The 10,408-nt window shown below is 31.1% G+C and overlaps 1 protein-coding gene across 1 annotated transcript; it reads right to left on the bottom strand.

The window, feature by feature from the left end:
• Nucleotides 1–4,192: 4,192 nt before the first annotated feature.
• On the bottom strand, nt 4,193–8,205 carry LOC107955064 (AUGMIN subunit 2). The gene is made up of 6 exons (XM_016890774.2): nt 7,900–8,205; nt 7,231–7,356; nt 6,694–6,798; nt 5,986–6,054; nt 4,860–4,973; nt 4,193–4,763 (listed from the first exon to the last, which is right to left on the bottom strand). The coding sequence occupies exons 1-6, from the start codon at nt 8,020–8,022 to the stop codon at nt 4,392–4,394; spliced, it is 909 nt and encodes a 302-aa protein (XP_016746263.2). The 5' UTR covers nt 8,023–8,205; the 3' UTR covers nt 4,193–4,391.
• Nucleotides 8,206–10,408: the final 2,203 nt, after the last annotated feature.

Below are 10,408 nucleotides of genomic sequence, written 5' to 3'. Positions count from 1 at the left end.
TCGGCATGAGAGAGACTTGGGCTATATAAAGCGGTAGCAACCATTTGCTACCATTTGCTAGCTGCCAAAAGAATCTTTCGTTATCTTAAAGGCACAGCTGATTTTGGTATTATGCACAAAGCTGAAGTGAAAAGCTCCTTATTTGGATTTACAAGCAGTGATTATGTCGGCGATTTTGAATATAGGAAAAACACATCAGGTTTTGGCTTTATGATGAAAACTGAAGTTGTATCATGGTTATCAAAGAAACAACAAATTGTGACATTGTCATCCATAGAAGTTGAATTTGTTGCAGCAGCTTTATCCTCCTGTCAAGTTGTTTGGTTGAGAAGATTGCTTGAGACACTTCAACAGCATCAAAAGGAAGCAACAACCATCTACTGTGATAATAGTTCAGCAATAAAGATTTCAAAAAATCCAGTTCTTCATGGAATAAATACCATTTTATACACAACTTGTGTAATGGTGGTGTAATTGATTTAGTGTTTTGTAACAGTGAAAGTCAATAGTTGACATCCTAATAAAGCTATTGAAGTATGCTCTTCAAAGGAAGTTGCAATTGATGTCTGTAGGCATCAGTGTAAGGGAGGGTGTTGAGATATTTCTCTAAGAAACAGGAGTTTTTGTTTTGGTAGTTCCTACTTGCTTCCTAATTTTTAGCTATCCTGTTGTCTACCTATCAAGAGAAGTTTGGCTTTTAATGAATAAAATAGATAGTTCAACTTCCCTTTCCTCTCGATTAACAGATTTCTCATATTTTTAGTAATTCTTAGTTTTTCACAATCAAGACTTGATCTGAATTTGTTTAAAACATCTATAATAACTTGTTTTTTTATTATTTTAAGCTTCAATCTTTTATTCATCAAAGTTTTCTTCTTCTTTTTTCATCCAGAAATTTTATTTATTTATTTCATTGAATTTTTTTCTCTCTTTTTTTTTTAAAAAAGAAACTCCATTCGATTTCACTATGGTTTTAGTTATACTAATGCCAAGATCACATATATTCTAATGAGTATATATATTTACTTTAAATATATTTAATATTTTATTGTTATCGAATATGTATTTTATATACTTATATTATGTATATTTTCATTCAATATCCATTAATAAAACATATATAATATGTTTTCAATTCTATAATTTATACATAATTCTTTATAGTAAATTTATATTGAATTTTAGAATGCATGTTTTTCTTAATATTATGTAATGTAAATTTCATGGTGGTCAGCTCCACACCGGCTCCATCTGTTTAGATTGGTGCGCATTATTCTTGTACTAAAACAAAACATCAAATGACCATTTCTACACTAGTAAAAATCTCGGTCCGCACTGGTCGCACCGGCTCTTTCCAGTCAATTTTGGTCATATCGAGTGGAACATGATGCACCAAATAATATTAAAAAATATATTTTTTTTATCATTTGCTTTGTTTGTGTTAAATCAAGTTTTATTTGATAAAATATTTTGATATAACAAAAATTGTTTTTGAACAAAGATTTAATGAAGTTCAAAGTTAAGATTTCTCAAACACTTTGAAAATTACTTTGAACACTTAAAAGTTACTTTAGACAAATTTCAATCATTTTAAAACAAGTGAAAAATTGCTCCCTAATACTTACAAAATTGTTTTTAAGTCTCGAAGTTCAGAAACATTGAGCAAAAATAAACAGTATTGATACTTAGACATTTTTATTGATACCCATGCTTGGTATTGATATGGAATTGTCATTTTGGATTTTTTGAATAAAGTAAAAATATCAATACTTATTATTAAGTATCGATACCTTTTTCGATATCGATACGAAATTGGCATTCTGACTTCAAGGAAAAATTGAGTAAAAGTGTTAAGTATCGATAATTGCAATTAAGTATCAATACCTATAAAAAATTTATCGATACCCTCCCTTGATATCGATATGGTTTTAAGGTTCGATGTTTTGAAAATTATTCAAAAATTACTCAAGTATCGATACGTATAAAAAATTATCAATACCTTAAATCAAGTATCGATAAATTTCTCTAGGTATCGATGTGAAAAAGGAGAAACGATCACTAAATTGGACATTAAATACTTTAAGTATCGATACTCTCAAAAGGTATCAATACATGTTGTTAAGGTGACATTAATGCACTAGTTTTTACATCCCGACAGCTCTATTCAATTCTACAACAACCACAATGGATGGAAATCAATTTTGGAGTATAAATACTATCTTCAAAAGGTTCAACAATAACATGAGAGTACAAAAAGATAAAAAAAAAGTCAATCCCATCAACCTTTGTGCTTAAATTCTTCATATTTTTCTTGTATACACTTGTGAGCATTTAGTGTTTTTCTATCAGCTCAAGTGTTTTTTTGGTATTAGTGTTTAATTGGCAAACATTCTAATCTTGTAAGGATTATTTATTTGTTTGCTCTTTTGAGAGGATTTGGGAGTTGTAACATTAAACATTGTCCTCAAAGGTTCATCAAATTAGTGAATTTGTAAAAATCATTAATTATGGAAAGCTAAGTAGTGGGGTAAGCAATTAGGGTCGAACCGCTCTAAATTTATCGTGTTCATTATCTCTTGCTTTTTTCTTTTGCTTCCACAATTTTTAAAAGGTCAATTCAAAACCCCTCCTAGCTATTTTAATTGATTGATCGAGTTAACAATTTGCAACTTTGAAAAATCAACACTTGCATTAATCAAAACTACAATTAATGAACAAACTTTAAAATTTAAAATAGAAAACCAAAATATAATAAAAATAAATAAACTCACTCACGAGTCAAAATAATTTCTCCTCGCGTTGACCTTCTTTTATTTCTTTTAGGGAAGAGGGAAAGAAGTTGAATACCTAAATCCCTAAAATTTTAGCTTCTGGCTTGGTTTCAGAAAAACTCTTTCAACCTTTGATATGTATGTTACTATTAAATGGGTTAATGTTGTGGATTATATTCTCGTTTAATACCTTAGATGATTTTTTTTTTGTTAATTTTAAATTTACTGAATGATAGATTTTGATTTTAGAGTTATTAATGAGTATTTTATATAATTGATAAGTATTTATATTTAAAATTTATTTAATGTCATTCATTTATATTAAAATACATAAATTAAATATTTTTTAAAATTTTCAATAAATCCAAAAAGGTATATCGAAATAGACCAATATCAATACATATCAATTCCAATAGAAAAATAATGTATCCACTAATACGATACTAACTATCTTAATAAATTTACAATAATTTCACGTATATAACTTTTTTCTCATATTAACTCCACTTTACAACTTTTAATAAGTGTTTTATAAATATAGCTTTTTTAATATTTTCATTATATGCTCATTAAATTAATTGTATTTTTTATAATGTAACTCTCACTAAATTAATTTTATTTAAACCCAATTATTACGTTAGTTTTTACGAACTTGACAATGTTTAGATTTGTTTTATACTTAATTTATAAATATTATTCTTTATCATTAAAAACATTAATTGACTAATAGATTAAATATATTTTATTATATAAAAAAATAAACAAACAAGTGAAACATAAAACACTAATGGATAGTTTTTTGATGTAAATTAATGCTATCTATGTTATGTGTTTATTAATTAATACAAAATTTTATGACAAATCGAATTTACAATTATCAAAAACCGTTGGGTGTATTAGTAAGATACATTTTATTCTTAAGGGGAAAATGCAAGTTCGAACGAACTTCAGAGACAACATTGTTGAGAAAAGCAACTATAAACACAGAATATGGACCATTAACAATTTCAAAAAAATTTAAATTCACAATTTATCATATTATTATTGTTGTTTTGATAGGTTGACCATTTTATTTTTAATAATTTAAAAAATAATTTCCAAAATTTTACCATTTACCTTAAAAATCATACTTCTATTTGTGTTAATAATATGTTAAAAAAATTTTATCATATTATTCATAACATTAGTAAGAGAATGTATAATATTTTAATATTTTAATATTTTAATTGACACATGCAACCATCCCATATATCTCACAAGTGTGAAACTATTATTCATATGAATAATATTATTAACATAAGTCACCCTTTCATTTTAAAGTAAAACCATATTTAAGTTTCCTTTAAGAAAAGCATATTTAAGTGCAAATAAGAAGATAAGGGTTCATTTGAATATAATAAAAGTATATGAGCTTAGAGAAGTGACTTCAAACATAGCATTGATTTCAAATAAGAACACTGAGTGGATAAATAATATGTTTGGGGAAAGAAGAAAACAAAGAAAGATAATATGCAGACTCACTGTTATTTATTGCTCAATTTTCAGGCAAACAATACTACTATGGATTAAAGACAATACTTACTAGAGAGGAAACAAACCAGAGCAAGCAAATACTTACATTTACAGACCATTCTTTTTAACTGATGGAGGCCAAGACAATCTCCTGTGGCTTGTACCATCGACAGGATCAAAGTCCCCCACCTCGCTATTTTCATCATCTGCTTCTTGGCGTTCAAGTTCTTGGCTTCTGAGGCTTTTGATAGCTAAGTCATCAAAACTCGTTTCGTTTTTCCAAGCCGGAAGAGTTGTGTGCTCTGAGTCTCCTCCTATTGCTCTATGGGAGGGATCCTTGGCTGGTGTTGTTGGTAATGGGGTTGCAGAATGCCCCACTCTCAAATTTTGAAGTGTTGCAAATGACTCTCTCGTTGCAGACATGGCCTCAAAGAATCGGGTGCAGGATGCTAATGCAACTGGAATTGGACGAAGCATCTCCTGTGTGAGGAAAAGGAAAACAACATCACATAAGAGAGGCAAAATGTCACGCTCTTGATCATACATATATATATCAAAATGCATCTTTAATCCTACCCCCCAAACTGAAGGAGGCTCCTTAAAGTTTTGGCTCCATTGGAAATCAGTAACAGCAGCTGTCAATGCACCATAATCACTTGCAGCCTTCATCAGTAATTCGGAAAATTGTTTCTGCATAAATCCAAGTAAACTGGCCTTTAGCAGTAAAACTAAATCCTTCTCTCTTTTTGGTTCACAAATTGAAGTAAAACAACCAGCCAAAAATCCTAAATTTGTTATTCTTGTTTTCAGTTTATTTTTTGTATGGAAGAATACTTGAGCACTAAAACGTGCATAATCGTGCATTCAATACTTTAACATGGCATTATTTAGAAAATCGCATTCGAATATATGATTTTTTTCTAATATCTACTGTTTTGTATCTTTCAACAAACTAATATCCTAAAACTTCTCAATTTCCATTCTGATACTACAAGGTTCGTATGCAATGGGAGGAATCGAAGTAACTGACTCAGTGCATATCCAAAATAACTATATCAATAATCCAATTCTCCTCTGACCTTTCATCATAAACTAACAAAAAATTCGCACAAGAGTTCATATCTATCAGACCCAACTGCAATGTCATGAAGCCCAATGGGCAGCATGTTAATCTTTTTAATGATTAAATTTTCATGTAAAATTGCATAAAATCTGAAAATTTGGAACTGAATGTGGAATATGTTGTTTTCACTAGTATAACGTAACAAAGCAGATAAATACAAATTGAGGACAAGATTGGGAAAAAAAGTTAAACAAATAAACTGATATTTAAAGTATGTTCATAACCTACAAGTACTTGATCCAGGATCATGTTTGGTAGATTGTGAAGTTGAAAGTTTTTTCAGGTGATCTTCACCAGATACGAATATTCTGGTTCATGAAAACAAAAGCAAATCTCATCTTTAAAGTAACTACCAAAAATGCACGAGGAAAGTAGCAACCTAAACGTCTAGTTCCCATGTTCCACAATAATAAACTTTCCAGAACCAATACCAAATTCAATAGCTTAAAATCTAAAAAGCAACTGAACACAGAAGTTCTACCTGTAAGCAATCATCACTAGACCAAGGAAAACAAGAACCAAAATCTCAAATTCTTTTTTGTGCTTATATTTAAACTAAACCCCAGAAGAATGGAAAACCTGATATTCTGCTTCCACGGGAATGCAATCTAGGGAATACGGTTGTTGCAGACGAGCTATAATTCGATCCTGCCAAAATAATAAAGCAAGAGAAAAATAGTCAGATGATAAATGAAGTAATCTTGGTTGTGATATGAAAAGTAGGAATACAATGAGTTAGGGCAAAGACAATATCTAATTGTAGGAACCGTCTTAGCTATGGACAAATTTTTTGTTTCTGTTTCCAACACAATTTTCTTGGGACAAAATAAATAAGCCAATGACAGAGTCCTCACAAGGGTATCAACACAAACAGGTCAATATGGTCTGAAATCCACGAATAATATATAAACAACAAAGCCTTCAAGGATCACCAATAAATGATATGCACATTTCTGTAGTTCCATTATTGTTTACAGCACCATTTTGATAAGAACTTTGAAAGTTGAATTTGGTCTGGGTCATGGGAGTTCTAAAACCAGACATAAAACTTAATAAGAGCGGAAATAAAATCTCACTTATCTTCCTAACCCTATTGACAAGTAAAAAGATCAAAAGGAATTGTTGCAGAAAGTAGTGGCAGAGAAATTCCAAACCACCTGTAAAATGGAAGTCATGTGTTGCATATATGAGTCTATATCTATAAAATTCATAAAAATAAAAATAAAAATCATGAGACAATCCGGACAGTGGCGTGCTAAAGTACATAATAAGAAAACCTGAAATTACCTTATTCTGAATAACATCTTTCAATATAGTAGTAATCCTCGCCAATGTTTCACACTTCTTTTCCATTTCACTCACGTGTGTAAGGTGTGCAACATTTTTGTCATCCTATACATACCATAAAATGGGTCAGTTAAAGTAGAAGACATGCAGTTAAAGAACTGTACTTAGTTGAATCAGCAAGATTAAGTTAAAAACAAAATTCATTGTTTTCTACAAAATACTTTTAAATTTTACATTAAAATATTTTCAAATGTATACTAAATGTTGGAGTGAAAACTACATAAACATATGAAGCTACCAAGGTTTTAGCGTGAGTTGTCCATTTATTTATCATTCCTATTTTGAACGAACAAACATGTAATTGAACTGCTCATTTATTTTATTTTCAGTAATAAATCCAACCCTTATAAATACTCGAGAGTTTAATTTCTTCTGGTCAACTGTAAACCTGTAATACTATTCGAAAGTGCCAAACAATGAACCTTACAAGCAGTAAAAAAAACAATGCGGATAGAATAAATAACCTGGGGAGCTTACCTTTCGGCCCTGTAGTTCAACTTGCAAATCGGCTATCTTTCTTTGTACAGTGGTTAGCTCTCTTAATACCTTTATCAAGTCATCACCCTTTTCTCCTGTAGCAGATGATAAGTTTTGCACTTCTTCCTATAATAGAAAAACAACATTAATTCTGATTGTACACTTTTAGTTCCATAGACGACAATGTACAAACTATTTATCAATGTAATTAAAGAGGAAAATGCTCGAGATATTAGGTTTTCAGACGATATATCTTAGTATCGAGTATATCAGACATGTATGAGTAACTGGTCTGCCATTTTAGTTGACTGGCTAAAACCCTACGTCTTTGAATAGTTAAATGAAAATCTCAGACTTCAGCTGGTGCTAAGGAACCCTAAATTTACAATTCCAGCAAAGAAATCATATGGTTTTGAAGGTTAAATTCTTCTTAAAATTAACCATTAAAAAGGTGAGGGGGGGGAATGCCAAACGATTTCAGCATAAGCATCAAAAACCAAAATTCATTACACAAACTGCAGCGAGGAATGAGGAGTTTGAAATTGCGTGATTGGAAAGTTGAACTTATAAAATCCAATAATTAAATATAAATAAAATCTACCAAAAAGAAAAGAAATTATGAGACGCAAAGCAAATGGAATTGATTAAGAAAAAGAAAAAAGGGGGAACCTGAGAAGGAGGAGGGGGAACAGAGAAACCAAGATCGGCGGCAATGGAGAGAGCATCGGACATTCCTCCGATGCGCCTCAAAGGCTTCTTCCCAACCCAAGTGGTATCGGTCCCCATTGACATTTCACGCCCAAATGCTACCTTCTAACTTCTCGCCGATATGAATTTACTTTCAGAGTGATAAAATAAAGTTGGTGATTTGAACGGAGTAGCTAGTTTCCAGATTTGCCAGGCCGGCCTCTGTTTCCACTTCAGTTTTTTTTTCTTTTTCCAACTTATTTGAATTTAAATTACTTTTTCCCATTGGAATTTAAGGAAAAAAAAAGCGGTATTCTTTCTAAAATTTTTAAATTGTTAGTATTTTAGAATATTGTTTTTTGTGATTAATAAATATTTTTTAGAAAAATTAGTTCATTGAAAATTCATCACTCAAAAATAACTATAAAGGAAAAGTAATTATATTAAAAATATACAATACAAATATCATGTGTATTTCTAGACTTTATTATATTATAAAGTTATGATTATGAAGAATTTGAATATAGAATATGAGTTACACATATTTATTTTTGAAATTTTTGAAATTTATTTTTAAAATATTAAATTTCTTGATAAAAATCATTTCTTTTATCTAAATACACCTTTAAATATTTGTAACTGCATTAAATATAATTTTGACTTAATTCATAAATTTGTATTTTTTTTTTCATTTTGGTACCTAAATTTTTTTTGTCACAAGTGGTACTTAAACTACTTTTTATTCTCAAGTTGATACATTCGTTAGTCAAATCGTTAAGTCTATTTAAGAAAAATATTTAACGCGCAAATTGGTACCTAAACTAAGTCTTCTTTTTTCTATTTTGGTATCTAAGCATTTTTTTAGTCACAAGTGATACATTGTTATACCCTTACCCCCGACCTGGACATATGGCATCACAAGAAGCAACTTAGAAGCACTTGTGGATGGCCCTCCTAATTACACCACCCAACGAATGACCAACCATCTGCTAAACAACGAACCCTCTATTAGGCCACCCGTTTTTTCGCAGGTATGTACTTATTCCCTAAGATGAGACCACTAAGGCTAACAACCTCCTATTATCTCAATAAAGGGAACGTTAGAGCAGTACTACACTTGATGACAATTAGGGTGTAATGACTTTGCCACCTGCTGACCATACGTTTTTCATATCTCAAATTTGTTGATGACGTACCAGACAATAGGGATGCTCCCCTTATATATACCCCAACACACGATGATAAGGTATCTTCTCTCCTTTTCAGCAACCAAAAAGCATCCAACCTAGCACACAATCTCCCTTATCTACCTTAAGTTTCCTTCTTCTTACTTCTCTCACTTTACCTCTCCACTTATCAAGGTGAACCGACCTCTTTGTCACCACCACCATCTCCTCATAACTCTTCTAATGTTGAACACTTGTATCAACAATTGGTGTAGTGAGCATGGTTCGAACCATGGCTCCTTCTTTAATCGATTCCCCTGTCAACCCAACAAACCCTAATCTAGAGCTTCTTTCAAACCAAACATCGACTCAACCACATGCACTGGCTATAAAGCAACCAACCTTCAATTTTGACCAAACAACACTATGCCAATCTCAGCCTCCTCTTGGTGCTTTATCCTCTCTCTCCCTAGAGACATTCTCCCATTATACTACTAATACACTCTTCCACCTTGGTGGTTTACTCCACCTCCCCAAGTTACTACTGCTACCACTCCTATTGACCATGCCTCTCAGCATCAAAACTCTAGCTCTCAACAATAAAGTCACTGAGATATAAGTGAAGATATGTCGCCTTAAACTACAACTTTCTAAGTAACAACACCATTTTTAAAAACAACAAGAGTGCCAATGCCTTTTGGACTTAAAGAATGGTCAAAATGACCAGTTAATAGAGGAGCTCAAGATAGCCAATGACGCTTCCAGAAAAGATAACCAAAATGCAACATGAGATTAAACGGACTCGAGATTGGATCAAGATTGAATGGCCTAAATGTAAGATGAGATCGTTTAATTCCATGCAAAATTTTGTATGTGGACGTTGAGACCTAATGATGCATGTTAATTTGTGTTAAATTACACAACTTTTAGTTTATTTCATGTCCTATTATTATAGAATTTTAATATGTCTTAATCATATTTAATTCTGGTAGTTATAGTTAAGTTGGTTGGTAGTTTATATAGTTAGTTTTATTGCATTTTATTATGTCATGAAACTATTTAATTTGCCTTTTTTACTACATCTTTAATGCTTGTTTTATTTCTAGGCATGTTTAATGTGTTTTCATTACAATTATATTGTTGCATTGCCCTAATATACTGTTTAATGTGTGATTTAATGTTCCTAAGAGAGTTTAATGGTCGATTTTAAAAGCTTCAAAAATGGTTGCTCGTTTTGGCAAAAGGGAATCAAATGAGTTCACACCATAAGTGGTAGTTCGGGTCAGTAAGTGATTGTTTGTGTGGGCTAAAAAATGACCATTCGA

The sequence above is a fragment of the Gossypium hirsutum genome, chromosome D07 (assembly GCF_007990345.1).
Source record: "Gossypium hirsutum isolate 1008001.06 chromosome D07, Gossypium_hirsutum_v2.1, whole genome shotgun sequence".
In the NCBI taxonomy this organism is placed as follows: domain Eukaryota; kingdom Viridiplantae; phylum Streptophyta; class Magnoliopsida; order Malvales; family Malvaceae; genus Gossypium; species Gossypium hirsutum.
Note: the sequence above shows the minus strand (reverse complement) of the source record. Positions and strands in the feature narration are given on the sequence as shown.

Bases quoted from the DNA above. Each gene is read 5' to 3' on its own strand.
- LOC107955064 (XM_016890774.2), bottom strand. From the start codon at position 8,022: ATGTCAATGGGGACCGATACCACTTGGGTTGGGAAGAAGCCTTTGAGG. The intron at 6,799-7,230 runs GTAAGCTCCCCA...TGGTATGTATAG, and splicing joins TTGAACTACAGGGCCGAAAG to GATGACAAAAATGTTGCACA. The intron at 4,974-5,985 runs GTTTTCCATTCT...GGATTTATGCAG, and splicing joins CCGTGGAAGCAGAATATCAG to AAACAATTTTCCGAATTACT.